Source organism: Callospermophilus lateralis, chromosome 7, assembly GCF_048772815.1.
Source record: "Callospermophilus lateralis isolate mCalLat2 chromosome 7, mCalLat2.hap1, whole genome shotgun sequence".
In the NCBI taxonomy this organism is placed as follows: Eukaryota; Metazoa; Chordata; class Mammalia; order Rodentia; family Sciuridae; genus Callospermophilus; species Callospermophilus lateralis.
In genome coordinates, this window is record NC_135311.1 from 59,400,986 (window position 1) to 59,428,094 (window position 27,109).

A 27,109-nucleotide genomic window follows, 5' to 3' on the forward strand; every position below is an offset into this window, starting at 1 on the left:
TCCATCTTTTCCAGGTGTGCAGTGCTATTCAGAATCAGGATTTTACTGTGATTGAAGACTATTGCACTGGCCTCAAAGCCCTGCTCTATCTGAGCAGCATTGAAGAGCTGCAAGACTGGGATGGGCAGAGTCCAGCCACTGTGAAGCACCAGAAAGGGAAACCAGTTCCACGTATTGCTGAGCTCATGGGAAAGGTATGTGCTCACCTCTCCAATGTTATCCTTGAGAATTCTGCTTCAGCATGTTGCTATTTCAGACCTTGTTTGCCTTCCTACTTTCTCAGTAATAGAGGAAATACAGTACCTGCAGAAGTGATTTTTTGCAGTAGAATCATTGTGGAGCAGGCTTGATTACAGCTATATGATGGGTCTGTGAGTTACCTTTTTATAAAACCAAGATAACACAAGGTCATATAAAAGGAAAAGATTGAAGTTTGTAGTGTAAAGTGCCTCCAAATTCATGCTTACTGTGGTGATGACTGGCATTCTTTCTTGTGGGAGACTGGAGATTTCTTTATTTTTTTATCAAGCTCTGGAAATTATAGCATTACCTTTCTATTTGCAAGACAATCAAATCACTGAAGTCCTGAATAATATGATGAAGTTTTTAAAATTAAAATCTAATCAGTATCTTTTGTAACTGCTTCTGCTGTGTGGCTAAACCTGGGCTCAAAAGGTTAGATCCTAACTTTCTCACTAACAGTTATTTTCTGAGAAATATACACTACATTTACATTTTGTATAATACAGTGATTTTAGCAACTCTTTTCTAAAACAACATTCAGCATTTCGCCTTTTTGTTTCCTTTGTGTTATTCTAAATAGGCAACCATTGTCAGAAGACATTTCTTGATTCCTGAAAGAGAGGAGGAAAAAAAATTATCATTCTTAGTCTTTTCAGCTTGTCACTACATCAATAATTAACTTTTAAAAAAAGAGAGGCAGTATAAAAAGATTCTTTAAGGAAGCATTTAATAATTCAAATGAATCTTAACTTGAAACAGGTCACATGAAAAAGAATGGAAAACAAAAACCCTGGGTACTGTGCCTTGGATAACTGGGGGAGGGACTCAGCAAGAATAAGAGAAACATCTTAAAACTGGATGGTGAAAAATGGGAAATATCACTGTCCCTCTCCTAGCAGACAGCCAAAAATAAAGCCTTCTTGAAAAATAATGTGTATGATTGCAGGTCCGATGATGAAAAAGAAGAGAAGGAAAGAAATAAAATCTTACAATGTGGGTTCCAGGAAAATATCATGATGAATGACTCCATGAGTGGCAATCAAACAGAAAGGCTGTGACATTAATATTTATAATATTATAATTAGCAAGACAGTGCCTAAGCAGCATTGTTAGTGTAACTAATCATATTATCATACACTGAGTCTGCAGTATGTAGACGGTGAGTATTCTTGCCTTTATCAATGACTATCAATATCCTCAGGTTGTTTATAACTTAAAAAATTTTTTTCACAAATGACATTATACTCATTCAATGTAAATATCTCAAGGAAATTGTTTCTGACATTGTAGATTATAACCATGTATAAAAGCATTGTCTCAAATTTGGGAGGTTGCCATGTGAGCCAAAATGAAAGTAGCAGCATTATACTGTAACATTTTGTCTTTAAAGCACTTTCACACTCATTTCAAAACTTAACGTATTCAAAAAAGGATGGATAATGATAGGGACATGTGTGTCAATGACATAAATGGAAATTGATTTTCTTTGAATCTAGATTCAGACTTAATTTTGGTAAGTCCAGCCTTCATCAGCATAAGTGTAATTTCCAGCATTATCAATTGTTAAAAAAATTTGCCTATGTGATTATAATAATGATTCATTTCTCAATGCTGAGCTGAGGAGCAAGCAGATGGTCTAGTAATAGGTTTATGTTCCTAGATTGTCCAATGTGGGCTGACGTGACTAAAACAATAGGTGAATATCCCCTTTAGGTTAATTTCCCCAATAGTGAATCAAAATGCTCTGATCCGGAATACAGGTGACTTCCTATTTGTTCATTCTTATTGTTTCTGGTATGTGGTGTGTGTGTACACATGTGCACGCATGTGTGTGTCTTCCAAAGCAACTCATATATTCATTTGTTAGCTAAAGAGTGGCTTGATTCTCTTATACTTTATAGCATGAAGATGAGAGAAGGGGCACCTCACTAGATACAGCTGACTTCTTTAAACAGGAAAATTTGTTTGGAAAGTACATTTTTTACTCTACTTCATCTTTCACAAATAGCTGATCTTTGTCTTTTTGTGCTTACAAATCTATGAGTTATGCATGTGAGAAATGTAGATTCCTGAGCACACTCATGCATCCTGATATGATGGATAGAGGTTCATCCAGGAATCTGCATTGTTACACATCAATCCAATAAAGGGCTGCAAGGATCTGCATTGCCAAAAAGGAAAAAAGGGATGGAAAAAAAAAAGAATAGCAGTACAAAAGTCAGAAATGAGAAGTTAGCTAGGAGCAGGCACAAACATCTCTTGATAGAGAAAGCTAGAAGTGAATAATTTTGAGCTAGAAGAGAAATAAAATAGAAGGGGCAAAGCAGAAATCTAATACTTGATTCTGAATGGCCAAAGAAGCAAGACATCTAGTCAGCAACCTGGATATAGGACAAGAGTCGTTTAGCAGAGTTACAGGTAAGACTGCTGGGTTCATGTGCAGCTCCATTACTTACTAGCTAGGCAATTTGTGTAGGTTACTTAACCTCTCTAAACCTGTTTCCAAAGCTTCAAAATGAAGATAACCACAATACAGGGCCACAATCCTTAAAAATTTAAGTTCTGAAATTAAATATTTTTACATTACTTATTTGGCAGAAAACCTAACCTGAACTGATGTGAGGCAATTTATAATCTGTGTTTATTCTTCTTAGAGAACATTTAAATCTTTATTGCAGAGAGACGAATATGTTTGGTTCCAGGTTGCTGGCCAATACTCTGTTGGGAAGAGAGGTGGGAGTATTTGATAAACTGGAAAATACAGACCATTTTACTTTTTTCAATATCCAAAATACAACATATGGCTCCAGGAGTTTTAAATAAGTGCTTATAAAAGTACCTAGATGATAATATAACTGCAAATACACATTAATCCTGAAATTCTTCTTTAGAGTTGGAGGTAAAATATATATTTTAGTGAAGGAAAAGAAAATATTACTGTTGGGCATCTTTAAGTGTGGGAAAGAATAATCATGTCAAGATTGTTTGCTTCTCTCGCCATGCACAAAACTTAACTCAAAATGGATCAAGGAGCTAGATATCAAATCAGAGACACTGCGTATGATAGAAGAAAAAGTTGGCTACGATCTATATACTGTGGGGTTGGGCTCCAAATTCCTTAATAGGACGCCCATAGCCCAAGAGTTAATAACAAAAATAAATAAATGGGACTTACTTAAATTAAAAAGTTTTTTCTCATCAAGAGAAACAATAAGAGAGGTAAATAGAGAGCCTACATCCTGGGAACAAATTTTTACCCCTCACACTTCAGATAGAGCCCTAATGTCCAGAATATACAAAGAATTAAAAAAAATTAAACAATAAGATAACAAATAACCCAATCAACAAATGGGCCAAGGACCTGAACAGGCAATTCACAGAGGAGGACATACAGTCAATAAACAAGTACATGAAAAAATGCTCACCATCTCTAGCAGTCAGAGAAATGCAAATTAAAACCACCCTAAGATACCATCTCACTCCAGTAAGAGTGGCAGCCATTAGGAAGTCAAACAACAATAAGTGTTGGCGAGGATGTGGGGAAAAGGGTACACTTGTACACTGCTGGTGGGACTGCAAATTGGTGAGGCCAATATGGAAAGCAGTATGGAGATTCCTGGGAAAGCTGGGAATGGATCCACCATTTGACCCAGCTATCGCCCTCCTCGGACTATTCCCTGAGGATCTTAAAAGAGCATACTATAGGGATACTGCCACATCAGTGATCATAGCGGCACAATTCACAATAGCTAGACTGTGGAACCAGCCTAGATGCCCTTCAATAGATGAATGGATTAAAAAAATGTGGCATCTATACACAATGGAGTACTATGCAGCACTAAAAAAAATGATAAAATCATAGAATTTGCAGGGAAATGGATGGCATTAGAGCAGATTATGCTAAGTGAAGCTAGCCAATTCTTAAAAAACAAATGCCAAATGTCTTCTTTGATATAAAGAGAGCAACTAAGAACAGAACAGGGAGAAAGAGCATGAGGAAAAGATTAACATTAAACAAAGACGATTGGGGGGAGAGAGAGGGAGAGAGAAGGGAAAACATATGGAAATGGTAGGAGACCCTCAATGTTATACAAAATACATAGAAGAGGTTGTGAGGGGAAAGGGGGGGAACAAGGGAGAGAATTGAACAACAGCACAAGAGGTAGAGAGGGAAGATGGGAGGGGAGGGGAGGGGGGATAGTAGGGGATAGGAAAGATAGCAGAATACAACAGTCACTAATATGCCATTATGTAAAAAGGAGAGTGTGTAACCGATGTGATTCTGCAATATGTATTTGGGGTAAAAATGGGAGTTCATAATCCAATTGAGTCAAATGTATGAAAGATGATTCATCATGAGCTTTGTAATGTTTTGAACAACCAATAAATAAAAAGATTGTTTGCTGTGGAAGACATGAAAGAAATTGAATATTTGAATAGCGAATTTTGCAATAAGAAAAGAATGGGAAGAAATCTCTCCATGGTTGTGTGCTGGGGAATAGTGTAGGACCCCTAAGCAAGACTGCTGAGCGCCTTGGAATGGAAACAGCAGAATCCAAACTTGCTGATGATGGCTGGGCATCTGTACACATTTTCACATGCTGTTTCTGGCATCTGGAGCAGCTGTCCAATTCACCGAGGAAAAATTCTTCTCTTCAAGTTATTCCCTGCCCTCTACACCAAAATTGATTTTCTCCTACTTTGCCTGAACCTCAGTTGCAACAGGTATCACACAGCAATTCAATATTTCCTTGGCTGTTTATGTGGCTGCAGAGTGTCACTTGTCTTACCCATCTTTCTATCCCAGTCAGGGCTTAATAAATATTGGTCAAATAGGTGAGTAAATGAATAAATGAATGTTATAAGAAAATAGCATGGTAGTAGCGTTTAGAGTTAATAGTCCCTTCACTATTAGCCATTAGTTCTTTCACTGCACCTGAAATGAAAAGACTGTAAAAAGAAAGAACATTTGAACTTGAAGTTCCATTTTGTGTATGAATCTAGTTTAGTAAAACCAGAGGGTAAGAAACCTGAATAGAAAGGGGGAGGTAGGCAGGTGAATAATGTTTATGCTTTCTTGACATAGCAAAGTGTGCCTAGACTCTGAGCCTCTGGAGAGCCCAGAACACATTTTTAGTCCCAGAGCCTAGCACAGTGTAGGCAGGATCAATAGCAGCGTAGCTGAATTGCTGTGTGAATATGATGATCAATCTCTAATTTATCTTAATATTTGCCTTCAATTGCACTTCCTTTGTGAAGCAATCTATGATTGTCTTCCTTTCTCTCTAGAAAAGTTACATCACTTCTTTCTCTGTTCTCCTATAGTACTTAATCATATAACTTGTACTGCTAGTATTAGTCTTTAAGTTGTCTACCTGTCCAGTGCTGCAGCTCATTATGAGCATTTTAAGACCAGAGATCATGTCTTATTTATACTTGAGCTTCAAGCACATAGAACAATGCTACATGTTTATAGAATTAAATTGCACAAAATGTCTGTGGTGTTCTTATTTAGGCAAAAAAAAAAAGAAAGCCAATAAGCCAATTTATAATTAAAATTCCAGCCAGGCACTTTCAGGTATAGCAGTCATTTTAGAAGAAAACAGTAAGTATGCCAGATTACTTTCAGTAGGTACTAAAACATGATGAAATACACATCAGTGATATTAATAAGTCAACATAATCTCTGCTCATTAAAAGGCCTTTCTTAGGTTAAAACAAGAAATGCTTTTATGGAACTTATATAGTAACTCTGAAAATAAGGCTTTGTTTTGATGGTAGAAACTAAAATTATATCCATAAGACCAGATGCATCATTCTTATTTATTTTAAAATGAAAAAGGACACAGTGTCATAAAACTACTTTATATGGTTGTGGTGACTTTAATTTCTTTTTTTTTTCAGTTGTAGATAGACATGATAACTTTTTTATTTATTTTCATGTGGTGCTGAGGATCGAATCCAGTGCCTCACATGTGCTAGGCAAATGCTCTACCCCTGAGCTACAACCCGAGCCCCATGGTTGTGGTAATTTTATATATTTATGTATAACTATCAAGCAAGTTTGCCAGTGTAGAGAACAAAGTATTCAAAAGGAATATTCAAAGTCAACAGTATGACCATTGTAAAAGGCCTAATAGCAGCCTCATTAGAAGAACAGAGTATTTCCTATTTACAGCCTAAATGTTTCTAAATACTGGGAGAGTGTTTCTGTGGTAGAGTGCCTTTCTAGCCTGTGCAAGCCCTGGGTACCATCCTCTATTAGAGTTCTCTAGAGGAACAGAATCAATAGGAAGCATAATTATAAAAAGGGGATCTATCAGGTTGGCTTACGTGACCAGAAGCTGGTTAGTCCACAATGGTCTTCTGCAAGCTGGAGAACTGGAAGAACCAGTAATGGCACAGTCCAAGAGACTGAAGTCCCAGAATAAAGGGGATCAATGGTGATACCCTAGTCTGAGACAGACAGCTTCTGCAGAATCACTGACAGGGTCCGCTTTGGAAAAGTTAAGTCGCAAGAGTCCAGTCCAGAATCCTCAGAGGATCGCAGCAGCAATCTAGAACCCAGTCAAGGAGAATTGAGCTTGCAGGTGCTGCTGCTTCCTTATTCTTCAAATTTTTATTCCATCCAAGCTATCATCCTATTAGAGGGTGCTGCTGACACTTAGGGAGGGTCTCCATTTAGTTGGCTACCCCACTTGCCAGTCCTTCCTAGATACACCCTCACTGACACACCCATAAACCTCTTAATCCTTGGCATCTTTCTTATTCCAATCAAGTTGATGATTCAAATTAACCATACACATCCCCAGAGCTGTAAAAGAGAAAAGGGAAAAAATAAGAAGGAAGGAAAATTTAGTGCTATCTGCATTATTTACTTTACAAATTGAGGCAAAACTTACATAAAAAATATACAGATCTTAAATGAACCATTTAATGAGTTTTGATAAATGTTCATTCCATGAAACCCTGTCAAGGTGTAGAAGATTGCACCTCAGGAGATACCCCAACTGTCATCTGTCCCCTACCACCACCAGCAGTACGCAGCATCTAGTTTCTATCAACATAGATTAATTTCTTCATGTTTTTAAATGTTATTCAAATAGAGTATGTCTTTTGTGACATCTTGCACTCAACACAATATTCCAGAAATTTCTCATATTGTTATTCATCTTATTAGTTCATTTCTTTTTATTTATAAATGTACTATGATATATTTACTCATTCAAAATGGCATTTGATCTGTTTCTACTATTTTGTTAGTGAAAATATATTTTATATGCATTCTTACATAATTCTTTTTGTGGCTGCATATTTCTATTTATCTTGGATAACACCTAGGAATGTAATTTCTTGGATGTAAAATAGATAGAAAAATTTTACAAAAAACTTCCAAACTGATTTCCAAAATGATTGTACCATTTTTATATTCTTATCAGATGTGGGTATGTGTTTAGTTCTTCTACATTCCAACCAACATTTGATATTCTCAGTCTTTTAAATTTTAGCCATTCTAGTACATGTATATGGATAGCTCATTAAGATTTTAATTTTCACCTCATTGATAATGAGATTTAACACTTTACATCTGTATTGACTCTTCATATATCTTCCTCTTTCAGTGAAGTATCTCTTCAGATCTTTTTCTGCTTTTTAACTGTTTTTATTTGAAATTTAGGGCTTCTTAATGTGTTTGGGTATAAGTCCATACATCAGAAAAAGCACTTGATAAAATCTAACATCCATTCATAATAACCCTAAGTGGTCCATTAATAGAAGGGAACTTCCTCAATCTGTAAAAATGTATAGTTGGTATCATCCTTAAAGTTAAAACAATAAATTATTTTCTCTTAAGATCAAGAATTGACCAAGAATTTCTACTCTAATCACTTCTATTTATTATAGCAGAGGTCCTAACCAAATGCAACAACATAAAGAGTAATAAATGAAATCTTGGTTTGAAAGGAAGGATTTAAACTCTCTTCATTTGCAGATGGTAAGATTGTGTACATACAAAATCCTAAAGAACTGTGAAAACACAATCAAGATTGTAAGTAAAGCTGGCAAAATTTCATGATACAAAACAATATACAGAATCAAGTACATTTCTATGGAGTAATTGAAACAATAGACAGTGGAAATTCAATTTTAAAATGCCATTTACTACAGCAGCTAAAAACCCCAAAATACTTTGGAACAAATTAAAATATATGCAATATCTGTATACTGAAAACTACAAAGGATTGATGAGTAAAAATTAAAGAAGACTTAAATCATTGGTGAGCTGTGTGAAGATGTCAGTTCTTTCCACATTGAGATATATATATATATATATATATATATATATATATATATATATATATATATATATATATATCATGATCACAATCAAAATTTCAACATGGATTTTTATAAAAGTTGACAATCTGATTTTAAAATTTACATTTGAACTTGAGGAGCTAGGTTTGCAAAAACAAAACAACAACAAAAAACCTTGAAATAGAAGAACAAAGAAGATTTGTCCTATATTTCTTCAAGATTTTCTATAAATCTACAGTTATCCAGCAAGTGTGTTTTGGTATCAAGACAGACAAATAGATCAATGGATCAGATAGAAGTACAGAAATAGACGCACACTTATACACTCAATTGATTTTTCACAAAGGTACAAAAACAATACAATGGAGAAAGGAAAGTTCTTTCAACAAATGGTACTTGAATTAAAAGAGTCATGTTTTCAAAAATGAACCTCATGCCTACCTCACATAGGACAAAAAGTAATTTTAAAGATATACATAAAAGATAAAATAAGACTCATTTTTAGAGCAAATTTAGCTTCACAGCAAAAGTTAGCACAAGGAATATACCCCATGCCTCTACACTATACATTTTTAAAAGAAAAACATAAGTAAATGTCTTCATGACCTCAGGGCAAGGAGAAATTTCATGGATACAAAAAGCAATAACCAGACAAGAAAAAAAATTGATAAATTATGCTTCATCATGGTTAACTTCTGCTCATCAAAAGACAGAAAACAACAACTCAAGTCACAGAGCAGGAGAAAATATCCATAACATTTGTATCTCACAAAGAACTTGGGTTCAAAACAAATGTATGTAATACTTCTAAAATATGTCCTGAAGTAATTTGAAATAATTTAATCTTATCAACTAATATTGTTTGTGGAATCTTAGAATGAGAAATTTATTTTGAGGTATGTATGGCTAGGCTCTTGCAATATACCCCCATGTGCAATAACTTTTATTTCCTCTTTCTCTAATAGTTATTTTCAGAGCTAACCCATTAAAGGGAGAATAGAGGGAGGTGAAAGCTATTTTCCCTCAAGTTCACTTTATGGCTCTGTTGTCCTTATCCAGTTATCTTCTCCCATTGCATCTTTGTCCCTGCAGTTATTCTCCCAGGGACTGCCAGATGGTTACATTGTGCTGTTAGAGAAGTTCCAGATGACATTTACATTTCTCTCTGTTATTTGGGTAATGATTGAAATAGAAAACATTATTACTGACCTGACGTCACTTTCTATGACTATAGCCAGACTAAATGAGGCTAAATATTTTTAATTCCTTTAGTTTATTTTTAGAGGACATGGCAAAAAAAAAAAAAGAAAGAAAGAAAGAGACAAAAAATGTTGGATAGATTTAAATACCCACTTTTGTAGCTCTGAGCTTCTGATGATCTTATCAGTTGCAGTGATCCCAGAGAGAAGTCACTGTGGTGTAGTGAAATGAGTACTACAGCAGAGAGCACAGTTCTGGGTTCAAATTTAGTCACAGTGTCTTGTTATTGGATGAACTTGGGCCAGTTATATGTATCCCCGGTTTCTCCATTTCCGTAAAGGCAAATTGACAATAATATCTATTCCACGAATACTTTGTGAATATTGGAAATAATCTACATAAAGTGTCCAGCATATAGTAGACAACCAATATATGAATTTGTGTGAACATACTTTATATACAGAGATATGAAAAACTGTGCTCTATATGTATAAGAATTATAATATATTCCACTGTCATGTATTTAAAAAATAAAATCAATTAAATATTTTAAAAATGTGAGATATATATATATATATATACACACACACACATACATACACATACATACACACACACACACAATGGAATATTACTCAGCAATAAAAGAGAATAAAATTTTAAAAAATGAAAAGAGATAAATATAGATCTGTAACTATAGGATAACACTGATTTGTAATATAGCCTTGTCCAAAATATATGGATAATATTGGGGTAAATATAAACATTTGAGCAATACTTGAATTGATTTCTTCTACCTTTTGTGTGGAATTTCCACATAATACTTATATACCACTTTTATAAGTTCTCTTAACCTTCTATTATAACATGATTTTACTAGCATAGTTTTGTTTGGTATGGCCAAAAGCTAGCAGCTAGCATCTTTGTCCTTTGAAGCACCCCTTTCACCTAAAGTTTCTAAAGAATTCAGAAGGATTCACTTTACAAGTAAAATGGAAGAGAAAATCAGTTAATTTTAGGTTTGAGCAGTAAATTTTCATAAGTGGTCCATCATTGTTCCTAGAGTAGGCAGAAAGGAAGCACCTACTACTGTTGACAAAGTAGAAGTAATAATATCTGAATTTAACATGAACTGTTAGAAGAGGTACTGGTAGGAATCCCTCACATTATAGGAAGAGGTAGTTTTGCATTACTTATAACCAGAATTTTTTGTAAGCCCTATAAGCCTTCCCAGTGTGGTTCCTCCCACCCCAGGGGTAGGTTGGTTCATTTCACAGGGCAACTCTAATCAGTCAGTAGTGCCTGCCAGGAACCCTGTGTGGAGGATGCTTGTGATGCCAAGCCAAGCCCAGCAGAAGCGTGTGATCACTTGTCAATGCCTGCGTGGGCATGGACATAGGATGAGATGTTGCAGAACATAACTTTCTACTTCTGAGTCTGATCTGGAGCAATGACAGGTCAGCTGGTCTGGGGAATGGGGCAGCAATGTGATTTCAAATTTGCTGTAACCATTGTTGCCTTGTTGCAGTACACCATTGCACGCCTGAAATGGGATGCAAGTCACCAGTATTTTCATTGGTTTACCATTCTCCCATCCATTTCTTTCCTTAGTCCAAGATGCATACAAGGAAATATGATTCCTCATTCTCCTTACCACGTAAAATTGATATCTAATTACCAAGCACAAATGTAATTATTTCCTTTGTCACATTCATAAAAGTAAGTGGTTAAGTATAATTCCTCATACTTCATCAAATATAACTACTTTAATCAGAATGCACCTTATTAATATTAATTATATACTTAAAACTTGGGTAAAAGTGCTTTTCATCTTCAACACAACTTACCCACATTAATTTTGATGTTACTTTTAAACCATGAAAAAATTAGGATTTTTATCATCATGGGTGGAGATGGAGAATCTTAAAAGGTGTAATTACTATAAGCATGTAAATTAAAATTGGAGTTCAAATTCTAACCTTGAACTTATTCCCTACACTCCTTTCTAAAAATGGACACAACAAAACAATTAGCATTGTTCCTAATCATGATTTTTATGGAATAAAGCAAAATATTTCTGTAATTCTTAGCTATGTCCCTGAGACTCTTCCTGAGAAAAGCGTGAATTTGTTATATCTCCAGTTGAGCCCGTCTGCCTACTTGAATAAAGGGAATGTTAGATTAAAGATATGTAATTTTCTGGTGATTATAGAAGTCAAAGGAATCATTTTGATAATGTAAAGAGTCAACAGAAATTTTAATTATATTGAGCTTTATGCCAGTGTCCAAATCTAAGATTTGAGAACAAAATTAAATGTTTGCCAATTCAAATAAAAATGGGGGATTTAATTTATGGAAATTTTAAAGAGAAACAATTATTAGACTTATTTTTTAGGCTCAAAATGATATGGATCATAAATGCTGTCAAACAGCTTTACTGGAACTCCAGAATCTTTGAAAGGATATGCCAAGATACTCGGAGTCACTGAATGATTGTCAATCTCACACTTTAAATATTCAGATGAAATATCTATTCCCTTCTCCTTAGAAACCTGATTACTCTATTTGGTTACCCATATTGATTAGTTAAACACCTAATTCCTAAATGCCTACCCTGTTTTCTGCTGTATCATCTTGGGACTCAATCTCATTAGTACCTCGAATCCATACCCTATAACAGTTCTGGGCTTCTCAGTGACAAGTGACCCTCTGGAAATGTGTCGGAGGTGGTGTGCCTACAGCCTGCATAGGGGATGTGACTGATGCTGCACAGAGCAGCCTTTGATTTGCAGCTGCAGGCACTGTGTGTGAACTTGCCTCCTGAACTGAAAGTACCCTGGAGCCTTCCTGCCCAGCCCTCACGCCTCCATGGCCACTCTGCTGTGGACTCTTTCCAGCAAACAAAGACCATTCCTTTTGAAGATTTGTTGCCTTACATCTTTAAAGTGTTTTATTTGTCTTTTCTGCTTATCAGTTTTATCCCATTTTATCCAAAACTATAAAACCATTCCTTCATATGCCCAGTTCAAATGAGTGGTAGAATGTCACTCATCATTTCATGATTATCATTCTGGTCATCTTTCAAGCCCTAGATGTTACTACATCTGTCTTACCATTTAATGTAGGTCCCAAATGAAAACAACTTTTGTTAATATATGGCATTTGTGATAAACCAATCATCCTACAAAAAATAAAATGATTCTAGGACTACTGCATGCAATTTCCTTGGGGTGCAGGATAAGCCTGCCTTGTTATACAACTCTGTTTATACCTTTGGTGTTTGTGGTCCATGTCGCTAGTGCTCACTAACATTTCCTGCTTTTCGACCCACTCAGGTTCTATAAGAGCAGTTAGCCTCTTTGCCTCTTGGATGTTCCATATGGTAAGTGACTTGTTTAACTGATGAAATATGAGCAGCATGGCATGAGACTCTTCAGGCAAAGTACTTAAGAGCTAGCACCCAGTTCGCCATGCTTTCTTCCTTTTTCATAGAAAACAAGTCTCACGTTGAGATGATGGCAACCTTAAATGAATGTCCTACATCACTGGAGAGACATGAATTTCCTTAAGTCACTGAGATTTCAGGGTTAATTATTACCACAGTACAATGAGCTTGTGAGGGGTAGCATAGAATTCCAGGCAACTTGGAGGTGTTGCCAAAAGGCTGAATAGTTCTTTAAGCTAAAATGTTTATTTCTCCATTGTGCCTATACTATGATCTGAGTGTTTGTCTCCGCCCCCACCCCAAATTCATATGTCAAACTTCTAACCCCCAAAGGGGTGCTATTAGGAGGTGTGACCTTTAGGAGGCAATTGTTCAAAAATGGGTTAGTGCCCTTATGAAACCCTTATGAAAGATACTCTAGGGAGACACCAGGCCATCCTGTGAAGACACAGTAAGAAGGTGCCTCACCTGATAGCAAATTTCCTATTAGGAGGTGTGACCTTTAGGAGGCAATTGTTCAAAAATGGGTTAGTGCCCTCATGAAACCCTTATGAAAGAGACTCTAGGGAGACACCAGGCCATCCTGTGAAGACACAGTAAGAAGGTGCCTCACCTGATAGCAAATTTCCTGGAATCTTGATTTCGAACCTCCCAGCCTCTAACATGATGAGAAATAAATGTTTTCTGTTAGTGATATTTTGTTGTAGAGTCAGAACAAATCAAGACAGACTGGTCAACAACTAGCCTAACCCAACAGAGGAAGCAAAGCATAGTGTGTGCCTCACTCACAGCTGGTTGGCAGTAAGCCTTAGGCAACCTAAAACCTTTGTTTTATCCCCTGTTTCCTGATCCATAAACTGGGGATTATGTGTCTCACAGGATTGTTGAGATAAATAAAGAAGAGAGACTGAATTTCTCCTTTTTTTCACTACAGGTTCAAATAAATGTGTCCTCTACTGGTATCTCCTTCCTTACTTGCTTTTCTGTCTTCAACCAATCTACCCACTTCAACTGCCAAAATTACCAAAACTACTCTTGCTAAAGTTATCAGTCATTCAGAAATCACCAAATCGAGTAGGCATCCCCCAGTCTTTATTTCATTATATCTATGTTCAACAACTGACCACCCCTGCATACCTGAAATTTCTTCTTTGAAATTTAAGCAATTTTTTCTCCTGGTTTTTCATTTTTTTCTAAGCAAACAATTATTAGCACCTACTATGTCAGGCATTATTAATATTAGTATAATAAAAAGTGCCCTTAAAAGGATCTCAGACTAGACAACTAAAGAGCTATTTATTATATAGTATGACTATTGAAATGATACAAATATGCACATAATATCAAGCATGAAGGAAATTTTGAGAATGTTTACCAGAGTAGTAGGAGTGGGAAGAATACCCCAAGATGAGGCAGAAAACATTGCAAAAGTCTGGAGATAACAGCTTCAGTGTGTGAGAAGAAAACCTTCTTGAAATTAACTTTTTAAGACACTCCCCCACAACCACAAGTTTTTGTCCTTTAACTACCCCTGTCCCCCCATCCTGTCCATTACTCATAAATGACTTCATATGTTCATCTGACCCATGAAGCCAATTTTACACTTTTTTTGTTATCTTCCATATCTGTGCTTTCACCAAAGACCTCCCTCTGGACCCTTCACACCCATATATTCAGCTTTCTGGTGGACTTTGTCACCCAATAGCCCAGATCAGTGCTCTTTCTGCAACCTAGGAATAAAACAACAGTAGTGATTATCCCTGACAATTATATAAGCACTTTATAATTTACAAAGCACTTTGGCATACATTATCTCACCAGCTGCTTCCTTAATGTAATAGCAGCAGTGGGCAAAAAACCGTGTCACTGCCGACAGCTCTTCTCTGACCTTGGTCTCCCAGCCCCACCTACTGAAAACATGAGAGCAGCTGGATGAGAGCTGATTAAAGGCTGGAAGCTGACCTTGTGTGGGTACCAGGGAGTGTGACAGCAGCAGTTGCCACCTCCACCTTCTCCATCTCCATTGGGGCAATAGAGCAAGCCAGAGGTTTCAAGGCAGACTGTGGGAGGCTGTGCATAGCAGCAAGGATTCTCACGGTCTGCCTAAGCCAGGGCTGAGGGTGGCAGGCATCAGCTTGTGGGAGGTTAAAGCACTTACCCACTCTCCCCCCCACTTTTCTGATTTCTCATTTCTTCCATGCATTAACCATCATTTTGAAAGTTTCAGTGGGTTAATTAAATTCTTCTAGTGTTGATGCTAAGAAAGCTGAAACATTTTCAACTGAGATTGACACTACTCAAGACATAGGCTTCACTGATGTTTGTTCAGTAACACTCCAATATGTCACAGGATTGCTGAGAGAACATCTGAGAGCTATAATGAGCTAAAAGTCAAGTACAGGGGAAAATGTGTTCCAGACTGCTGCAGATGTTCTCAAATCAAATCATATTTCTGTGAAATGCCATATAGAATATTCAGCTGTTGAAAGATGCAACATGAAAGGACAGTTCAATTGATTTGCACTGTGTTTAAAAATTTTATTTAGCCTAAATCATATGGAATGGGATTTTTCTTCACTTTGAATCAATTAATAAGAGATGCATTTGATTCTAATGAGCTTCAAGGATGATCTACCTGGGCTAAAAGGAATGCATTAACTGATTTAGATAGAAGTGAAGACCTACAGAAGGTGGCAGTTGTTAGGGAAACAAAGTGGAATTGAAGGACAGATGTTCTTATCCCTTTAGAACCAGAATGGAATAGGCCCCTGTTGAATTATTTCACCAAGATTCTGAAAATTTTATCTGTGATCTATGTTGCTAGTGTTCATGCCACCCATCCTAGGAACTCAAAAGAAAGTTTAGCGGAGAGAGGTCAAGGAAACTAATGTTAGGTGCATCTTTTTTCATCACTAATGTGTATCCTATCACACAGGTATCCTTACACATCATTGTGGTTTTGGTGTTCTTGCTTTGTATAGGAATAATATTCTCTTAAATAGAGGGCTACACTGGGTAAGATCTAACAACCTGCTTAAGAGAAAAGAGAGAGAGAAATGCTTAGGTGAGATTCTAAAGTGCAACAATACCACCATGAGATATTACTTCACACCTATTGGGAAGAAAACAAATTTAAAAGACTGACAACACCAAATGCTGGCAAGGATATAGAGCAACTGCAGTTCTCATACTTGGCTAAGGATGTAAAAAATGGTGCAGCTATTTTGAAAAACTCTTCATCAATTTCTTGTAAGACCCAACACTTTGAGTCTTACGTATTTATTAAAGAGAAATAAAAGCACACGTTAATAAAGTTTTAAGATAGAAGAATCTCAAAACATGTTAAGGGAAAGAAGTTAGACACAAAATAAAACTAATCTCATTAAGTGTAGATTTAAGAAATAAAAAAATCTATATTATTAGAAATAAGAACAGTGTTAAGTAAGGTTTAACCAGAAGGAGGTACAGGACAATTTCCAGGAATGATGTTTTTATTCTCTACCTTGATTGTGGAGATAGCTTCATAGAGATAGATAGATTTTGTCTAAACTTAGCTCTAACTCTTTGCTCACAATGTGTACATTTTGCTGTGTGTATAAATATGTATAGATCCATTCAGTTACATTTGTTTAAGAAAAACAGACAACACATTCTCAAAGAAACTGGAGAATATTATCAAATATTTGATAATATTTCCAGGATTAAAATAAGATGTATCATATAAGAAATTTACTAAAAGACATTTTTTATGTCCAAATTACTTTTAATTAGGTCACCTTTAGGGACTAAGAACCTTATGAAGTTAACTACTGGAAAAAGAGTAACTGGTACCTAGATAAAAAAGTTGGCTGGAAACCAGCTTAAAGAAAATGGATGGCTGGGGGCATAAACAAATGCGTTTTTCTCTGCCCGCTCGCCAGCAGCTGGGTGTGGAATCAGAATACTTTAGGCCTTTCGCATCAGGGAGGCTGGCTAGGGCTTAGAGATCTAGAAGGGACACATCTGGCTCTTGAGGGGTGGTGTAGGCAGAGGATGTGCCATCACAATTCAAATGCGAAACTGCTTCTTCAAGATAGAAAATTTGATTAGGTCCTTTGGTAGGCCTTGAACTTTCTTTGCTTTGTAGGATAAGCTGGTGCCTGCAGCCTCTGTTAACAAAAGCTGGCCTTGCCTCAGGCCAAAGCTTCCAGAAGAGAACCTTAAATTGATTGCAGATATGGAGGGTTACATGCAGGGCTGGGCTCTTTTGCCCTGGCTTCCTACCCACCCTTGCACAAACAAACCCAGTGGGAAATGTGTCTGGAAATTTTCAACCAAATACGTTTCTAATGTATTAATATATGCATTGACATTTTGTCTTGTAATAGTATTATTAATGGATAATAAAATTATAACATTTATAGAACTCAGACAAAACACTTGAGGTTGAATTTCCATTCATTCCAGGTACATTCTGTGCATTTTGTACAACACTGAAAATTTTAAAGCATCAAAAACTATATTTTGATTCTGGTATTTCTCTATGCAAGTCTCTGCTTTTGTACTTTCTATTGTATAAGATGGATCACCTAGAAAATTATGATTAAAAACAAGTATCACACATCTTTTCTTAACTCACAGAGTTTTTGTGACAGATCTGATTTTTGTTACTAATTAGAAATCATTTTTACATATCTTTGCCTAGATCAGAAGGCTTGAATTTTGATTTTAATCACTTGAATATGCATCTATTCAGTCGGAAAATATTGAGTATTTGTTATATGCAGGGCTGTGGAAGATAGGTAAGATGAAGTAATAAAAAAAAATAATTCCATAATTATAGGACAGTCAATTGCAAAAAGACAAAATAGTATTAATAAATTCTTTAAAGGTTCCACATATATAATCATATGTACACATACACATACTTAGATATAGATGTTATAGATTCTTCCCCAGAAGATAAAAAGGTTTGGCTCTGTCAAAGCAGAAGCAAGATGTAACCCCAATTCTGTTTATTGCAAAAACTAAGCCTTTAACCACTTAACTACATCTTCTCTCAAATAACTGCTATTATGCTATCAGAGTTATAGAAGCAGAAAGAAACGTGTGTACCTCAACCGGGAGTATTAGAGGCAGTTGAGATGGGACAAATGAACTAAGTCCTAAGGGATGAGAGCAGTGTAAACTTTATGCAAATGTCCTAATTAATTCCATTCTATAGGCTATGGCTTTAAGTAATCATTTGTGAAGATAGCTACATTTTAAAACTTATAGTTCAAAAACAGTTTTAAATCTGGTAGATAATTAATTCCATCCCTGGATAAAAACTAGTCTTTATTCTTAGTTTGTGCTTTTGGGTGCCATTGTCTTTTAGCATAAATCCCATCAAATCTTTGTGAGTTTTACTTCCCCATTTCCTTCATCTGTGACGAGAAGATTCTATTAGCTACCCTGGCACCTTCCATTAAAGTCTACAACTTCCAACTGCCAGGAAGGGATAATGAAGTGATAAATTTAATTTGCTACCAAAATATGTAAGGCAGAGATATCTAAGTGAATTTATAGCATTAGCTATGTCTTTCCTCTTAGCATTAACAAAAGTTTTATGGCCAGTTATCAAAATCCATGTGACAAAAACAAGTTCTATGAATTTCCATATACAGAAACACCTCATCAAATTACGTATTTCACTCTTTATCTTAGTATTTCTAGGTCATCAGAACTTTATAGAATCGACTTCAAGTATTTTATTACATGAAGGATAACAAAAAATAATTAACTAGCCAAAGAATCATTATTTACTATAATAAGTAAACAGCATATATAATAAACTAATATTATACACACATATTTTGCAACTTCCAGAATAAGTAAATACATACACACACACACACACACACACACACACACACACACACACACAAACACACACACACATAATCTGAACCTTCTCCTACCCCGGCTGGAGACCAGACCAGAGAGGCTATGAAGAAAGATAACAGCATCATTTGTATGACTTAGATCTTGAATGTTCCCCAAAGTCTCTTGTAGTGAAGGTTTGGTCTCTAGTGCAGTAATGTTCAGAGCTGGGGCTTTTGGAGAGTGATTTTTTCATTGTGGCTCTGATCTCATTAGTGGTTTAAGCTTTTTTGATGCATTAATAATTTTAATGGACGACTGGGAAGTGGTAGAAATTGTAGGTAGGTGGGGCTCAGCTGAAAGAAGTCACTGGGTACAGGTTCTTGAGAACTATATCTTGTCCCTGGCCCCTTTCTTTCCCCACCCCCTCCTTCTGGTTACCATGTCCTGAGATGCTTTTCTCCGTCATGCCCTTCTGCAATGATATCATACTTCACCTCAGGCCTAGAGCAATGGAGCCAGCCGACCATGAACTAAAACCTCTGAAAACATGAGCCAAAATAAATCTGTCATCCTTTAAGCTGTTTTTCTCAGGTATTTGTCATGGTTATGAAAAGCTGAATACTACAATCATCTACATGGTCACAATAGAGTACTTTAAATTCTGGGTGACACAAAATAAACTTTCACCTTGATCTTCTAACCCTATGTGCCATGGTCATAAACATAATGATTCCTTTCACTTAACAACATCCTTACACCTTCTGTAGACACTAACTTCCCTAGTTCAAAGATTCCTTTGTCTTAATGAGCATTATTTTACAGGGTCTTGTCATCCCAAGTCTTGGCGTCATGATCAATCTTGTATTGTAGGCAATGATGCCTTTAAATTGCACCCACAGAATGTAGCCAGGCGAAGTTCTACTTCTACAATTCAAAGATATATGTATTTATCTTGTAAAACAGACAAAAACATTATAATCAGTTTATGAGTATAAGGTTATTTGCCCAAGGAAAAGTAGAATTAGTAGTCATGATAGTAATAATAAAAAATAAGCCTTGCAATGACTGTTATTTAACATTATTGTGAGAGCTCTTTATGTTTTCTGTTTAATTCTTACAACAATTCATATAAGGTATAAATCATTATTCTGCTTTTCCTAATGAAGAAGACTAAGGTCCCATGCTAGTTAGAGCAGAGGCAGCATTCTATCTCATTCTGGTTTGTTCTATAAGCTCAGAAAACCTGGATACTTGCCTAGTGGGCTTTATTGCCTCTACTTGTGTTCCTCTACAGAGAAAATTGTTGTTTCTAATGCTTAGAGTTTAATTCTATGATGACAGCAGAACCAGATTCAATTAATTCTTCAGCAAGATTGGTGAACTTTCCACCTCCCTCTCAGTGACCTGTGACAGTCATTTGTACCAAGAATAATATGACACTTGTTCCTGGATACTCAGTGGACTCAGGATAAATCATTGTTTTTGTAGGGTTGTGCCCTTCTTTCCTCGGGCCTTTTACTACTGGTACCAAGTTGTTTTGCCAGTCCTGCCCACAGGGCAGATTCTCACCATGGACTCTCTGTTTATTGGCAAAGCTCATGGGCCCATCTCTTCTCCCTTCAGTTCTCTGTCTCTTTATGTTGAATAATACTTGTGTTAGCTCTTCTACAACAAATGCAATTTGACTTATGACTTCGTGTACTTATTTATATGTATATATTTCCCCACCAATTGCCTTAATGAAGCTAGTCCTTCTGGCCTGCTAATTTATGTCTTTGAAAGTGTTCAAGATAAAGAGAGCTCAAAAGGAAAGAAAAAGAGACAGCTTTTAGACAAAAGGGAGAGGCCTGGTCTTGTGCTGCAGGGGCTTCCTGTGGACGCTTTGGGCTCCCCAATGTTGGGTCTCCCTTCAGCAGTGCATGGATGCCTGGCCAGTGTTGGGGACTTTCTCTTAAATCACCTAATTTTCATATAAAATCAGCATTCAAGTCGGTAATTGGGTATTTCAATGAAGTTTAGACTCTTTTTGGCTAAGTAACTTCCTCTAGGCTTTTCGTGCCCATTGCTGTCCAGGCTACCAGGTAATGACTGATTTTGACTTAATGGCAAGAAAACTCCTAGATAACAACAGCCAATGCAGTAGATGTTTTCATTACAACAGCACAGAAAGCTTTTATTTCTGCAGCACTTTCTCTCAAGCATTGTGAGATATATATATATATATATATATGAATATTCTACAAATGGAGTCTGAAAGTTCTCCAGACCAGTGTGTGGGTGCTTTCCCCTACCTTTATGAGGCTCACTGTCTTCCCATATCCATGCCTGCAGATTTCTCCCTGGAAGTCCCCTGAAAGATGCCTGACCTTACACTCTTTTACCAGAGAAATTTTCCAGAAAAAAAAAAAGATTTATTTATCCACACCTTGTTCCTTATGAAGTGTTACAAGGTGTGACCTGCCAGGGCTGAGGTGGGGCAAGATGCAGCAGTGGTGGGAGTTGAGGCTGAAGAAGAAGAACTCTAAGGTTGTCTTTGATGTTCGCAGTGTAATGAGTGTATAAAGTCAAACAGCAGTTCATGGCAGAAAATCAGTGTGCACACAAGAGTTGTGCAACTGGTTGCCACCAGAGAGTATTTCTGAAGGTTTCATTTGTTATGCTAAATTTGTATAGAATGCAAATTGAACAACATACCTGATTCAGTAATGATTAAGTGCTATAATTTGAGAATAGAATCCATTAGAAGAGGAAAATGTAGTAGTATTTCAAAAATTATCAAAAAAAAACCTGATCATTACTACCAACATCTGTGTGAGTATCCTTATACTAAGTGCATTTTCTCTCAAATGTTTTGTCTTGGGGGGAAAAATGGATGCTTCCCCTAGAACAAAAATCTAAGGAAGATGTTAATGTGTAGCCATTTTGAGTTAGAGAGCAAAGTGTAAATTATGGATGACATTGATCTCATCAGTAAATATTGACTTTTGAGAACTACCTGATAAAAATGTTAGTTATTAAATCCCTGAGGAAAGTAAATGCAAAATTGTTAAATGTTGTTGGGTGAAACAGATTTGGCAGAACTACTCAACTCCTGCTTTGTTTGCATTTTCTCCATGTCAACCAGGAAAAGGCAGAACAAAGATTGTTAAATGACAATAAAGCCCTATCTTATGTGCAAGTATTGCCAAGCAGTACTTGATCACTTTAATTTAAACTCTCTAGGTCCAGACAAATTACATCTCAGGAAACTGCGAGAGCTTGAAGATAGGATCCAAATACAACAACTGGTCACCTCTGAGTAACCAACATGCATGGGGAGGTGCTAAGTCCCAACATTCACTGGTTGTACCAAAAGGCAAAGACATGAATTCTGAAAATTTCTTAATGGTAAAGTTCAATTTGAACATCTAGAAAATACAAAAGCTCACTCATTGGTTTAAAAAAAAATCTAAATGGGAAAATGAAGCAGTGCTTCTTTGGAAGTAGGTTTTATCAAACAAGGTGTTTGGCTATGGGTGAAAATTTTATTAGATCAATATGTCAAATGAACATAATTTCCTCTTTTTATGTATTTCTAGGAAATAGATAACAATTTTTAAACATTCACCTAGTTCATATTAAATACCATGAACTGAGCCAAGTGCTTTACTTCAGTTGCCTTCTTTAACTCAAGAGCAAATTGAGAAGTCTTTCTGATATCCTACTTTCCAGAGCTGAAAATGAAAGCAAGAATTTGAAACCATGAAACAGGAATCCAGAGCCCAAACCAGAACCATTTTCTATCCTCTCAAGAGGAAAGAACCCATAGCAACGAGGCAGACTTAGCTTTCTAGAAGGCATTTGACAGATCACTGAGGTAGCCTGATAAACACTGTGGAGAAGATTTTTATCTGGATCACAGAGCTAGATAGATACTAGGTAAACCTCATAACATTCATATATCTGTAAGAAATGCTTGTTGTCTGGAAATGTCACACACAAATATTTTATATTCTCAGAGCCCCTAATATTTACATTTATAATCTACAAATATGTGACTGAAAGAAAATTTTTGGCCTTACCATGTACTCAATAATATGGCCTCTAAATTTGAAAACTTGAATACTTTATTGGAATATAATATTTTGTTAATGTAAAGTATTTATGAATAATAAATGAGAGTAGTGGACTTCTGAAAGAAATATCTGGAAGTTTTCCAGAGACTAATAATGAAGAACTATAAACTTATAAGTTTTAGGCCCAATTAATTTAAAATATAAAATAGTTATTCAAGACTATAATATACCTTTATGTTATAATATAATAAGCCCTACTTTACTAAACAAATTATTAGTATAAACACATTTCAAGAAACTGTTTAACCTACTTAAGATAATTAACAGCTTTCAAGTATGCTATCAAAATTCATATGAAAACCGACAATAAATGGGCTGTTTTCAATGAGTGTTTGTTAGCATGTCTTTCCAGTGGATGTATCTGAAAAATGTGTTTCCTTTTCAATAATCTATAATTCAGACTTTTCACCAATTCAGAAGAACTCTTCACACAATTCATCCAAATTAGTGTGCTTCTACAGCAGAATTTTATAGAATATAGAAAGTACCATATTCTCTGTGGATACAATTTGATCTCAGTTATGTAGTCATTGTCTCATTCTATCTGCTTCTACCAGGAATCTTTCATTAGTTGCTTACTGATCTTACTCTAGAGACTCAAAGTAATTATGTCCAAGAACTGTACAGTGTCAAGAAGTGGTAACTTACAGGAAATGGAGTGATACATTTGTTAATTTTTAAATCTTGTACCAGAACACCATGTAAATCTAGGGAGTATATTAATATGAGAAAGATATGTCACAAAGTGCATATTGTTTTCTTCCTATTGCCAAAATGATTTTAACTGTTAATATGCACTAAAACTTTTAAAAAATATAAACTTTCCATGAGACATCTTGTAAAAAGGGGGGAAAAGACAATAAAATTTTCCATCAGAAAAACTTAAAAATATATATCTGTTTCTGAGAGGCTCATCTAAAGTCTGATTCTATATTATTATAAATATAAACCTTTGCTGCCAAAATCATTCCTATTTTTAATTCATTACTAAGATGCTCTCCGAAGTAATTTAAAAACTAGTAGTTATAAAAAATATTGAAAATAATATAAGGAAAATTTCTAAACTTCTCAAATAATATGGCACTTAGATAATACTCCTCTGACAAATTCTGCTTCTCTAAATTTGAAATCTCTAGTACTGGTCTGTTTGGCAAATTTTGGGATTCTTGCTTATGTTTTTGGAAATTCATAACACAAAATATAATTCATAGCACATAAAAGAGTTTGAGCCTCTGAATTGAGAGAAGGAAAAATTTGGAAGAAGTAGGTAATGGATATGATCAGATGCCAAGGACTACAGGGACAATAAAGATAAACCATCAATCTTCTTAAGAAAACCCTATGAGGAAATTAAATTTTCCCCATTAGGAAGCCTTAGTTTATACAGCTTTAACTTGCCACTTTTGCTTAAGAATCCAATTTTGTAAATCAGGAACGGGCAAAATATCACCAGATTGTCCTCTCAACTGTTTCTAAAAAAGGGAGTTACCATTTGATTAATAGAGTTGCTTCCAAATTTCATGCTAACATTTATTCCCTGATGCATCTGCATTAAAAGATGTGATGTTTAGGCACTGATTAAGTTGTGAATAGATGAAGGTTCTTATAAAGGGGCTTGATGTTGAAAGGAGCTGTCTCCTTCTTCTGTCCCTTCCACCATGCCAGGACACAGAGTCTGTCCCCTTGGGTGGACGTCAGCATCAAGATGCCATCTTGGAAGTGGTGAAAGGCCCTCACCAGACTCCAAACCTGCTAGCACCTTAATCTTGGACTTCTTATCCTCCATAAATGTGACAAATAAGTTTCAATGGTTTGTAAATTACCCAGTCTCTGATGTTCGATTTAGCAGAACAAATGGACTAAGAGGGTCATCCCATTAGCTTTTGAATTTATTTATAGGAACCACTGTATAGACTTGAGTAGTAGATTTGTTTTTCTTTCCATTTGGAAAAATTACCTTATACAAGATTTAGGCTTCATGTTGAATTAAAAATGATGATGGAGAATGCTTCTTTATATCTTTGTTGGGACTGACTTAGAAATACCCACAGCTTCCTCACAGATTTAGGTGGTTTCAAAAAGTGAGAGTGCTTTAAAAAGTTTCTTAATTTATTGGAACAGGATATTGTTACTTCTTTTATCTGTATTAACATGTTAAAACAATGTTTCATAGTTTCTGTATAATTCACAGGTCATATTCTATAAGAGGTTCCAACATTAAAATGAAAATATTCAAAGGTAGTGGCATATAGTTGGACTGTTTGGAATATTTCCTGCAGCTGTATAGAAAAGAGCTTTATTTAAGGAAACATTCTGGAAGAAATTAATTGATATGAACCAGAAGCTTTTCAGTTAATTTAATCACTAATCTGCGGCTGTTTGTAATTAGATGAGATATAGAAGCAAGCCTTTCTGCCTTCAAACCAGCCAGTTCAAGATATGAACATAAGATGGAATTTAGACCATTCACTGCTGAAATGTCTGCTTAAAAATAAACAGGCTTTGCTTGGGCTGGGGAGGAGGGAGAAATTAGCCAAGTTTTAAACACAATAATTCACTTTTTTTAAAAGGCATTTTGCCAAGTTAACCAAGGCTATCCTAAAGCTATTTGAAAAATTAACTTGAGAACAAACAGTGACCAGGCCTGAATTTGTTTCCAAGATTTATAAAGAACTGGACTTTCAAAAATAATGAATAAAAGCAGCAATTTAAGTAAGAAGTAAGGCTTTTATTTATATATCACATTATTGAACCCCAGGGGTGGTAAAGTGTCTTGTAGATGAAGTAAATAATTTGGGTGGTGCCTTCCTGCTCCCCATTGACTGATTCTGTGTACAAGGCTGGCATTCTGCTTTGAGATTCAGATATTCAAAATAAGTGGCAATAAAAGAAACTTCAAGTACCAATGAAACTGTAATTGATTTTAAACCCTAGGAGCTAGAAAAGGCTTGATGGGTGGGTGGGTGGGGGTCTCTTGCAATCTTTCTCCTCTGTTTAAAGAATTAGCTAATCTCTCAGAATCAGACACCCTTTTACTTGGCCTTCACAATTCCATTGGACTCTTTAATCTCACCTTTGTCTGGTGGTATATTAAAGAGTCATACATTTTCAACTTGCTTATCAGTATAGAGAAAAGATACAGTGTTCAGCAGAATATGTATAGCTAACATTCTATATGAGGAGCTTAGAGAAAGCATTCAGTTTCAAGTGTAGATTTATTTTAATATTCTTAAAGGAGATGAGAGAAACAAATGTTGTCATTTTTGTTACCTTTTCTTTATCATTTATTTTTGGAAAATAAATTTTTGGTTTGATTTTTATGCCTTTTAAATATAAATTGCTCTAAAATCGTCTTGAAAAAACCTAGCACCTTACGGTATAGAAACTGTTGAAAAATTAAATAAGCAACATTATAAATATAAGGTTATATAATATAATTTATTATTGCAATGGCCAAATGTTATTTCTCTCTCAATAGGATGATATCATTAAGAAAAATTTTATCCTTTTCCTCCAGGATAAAAAGGGAAAGATGGAAGGAAGGGAAGGAGAGAGGGAAGGAAGGAGGGAAAAAGAAAGGAAGGAAGGGAGGGAGAAAAGTAAATCTTAGGATTTTAGCAGTATAGTAAGTGAATAATCATATGTACAGGCAGCACTCCTATTTAACATTCTAATAATAAGTTTAAAATAAACACAATATAATACTAAGTAATTTTTATTTTCTCATTTTTCCATATTCCCTCTTCTATATTTTCGTAGCAGATTACAAATTCAGTCTCCAAATTGATCCCTATATAATATAATATCAAACTATCACAAATCTTAAAAAACTTATCCCTATAGTATTTAAACCATATAAACATCTCTGGGCTTCCTGAACCTTTCGTATATGTGTTTTACCCAATTTAGGAGCTACTTGGTCATTATTTCTTTAAGGAGTTTT

At 35.6% G+C, this 27,109-nt stretch overlaps 1 protein-coding gene across 1 annotated transcript in view; it reads left to right on the top strand.

Annotated features, from left to right (window-relative positions):
• Positions 1-27,109, top strand: part of Dpyd (dihydropyrimidine dehydrogenase) — a 798,303-nt gene that overhangs the window by 687,660 nt on the left and 83,534 nt on the right. The window contains exon 20 of the mRNA XM_076863439.1: positions 15-194. Coding sequence (XP_076719554.1) covers positions 15-194 — 180 coding nt within the window. The remainder of the gene's footprint in view (positions 1-14; positions 195-27,109) is intronic.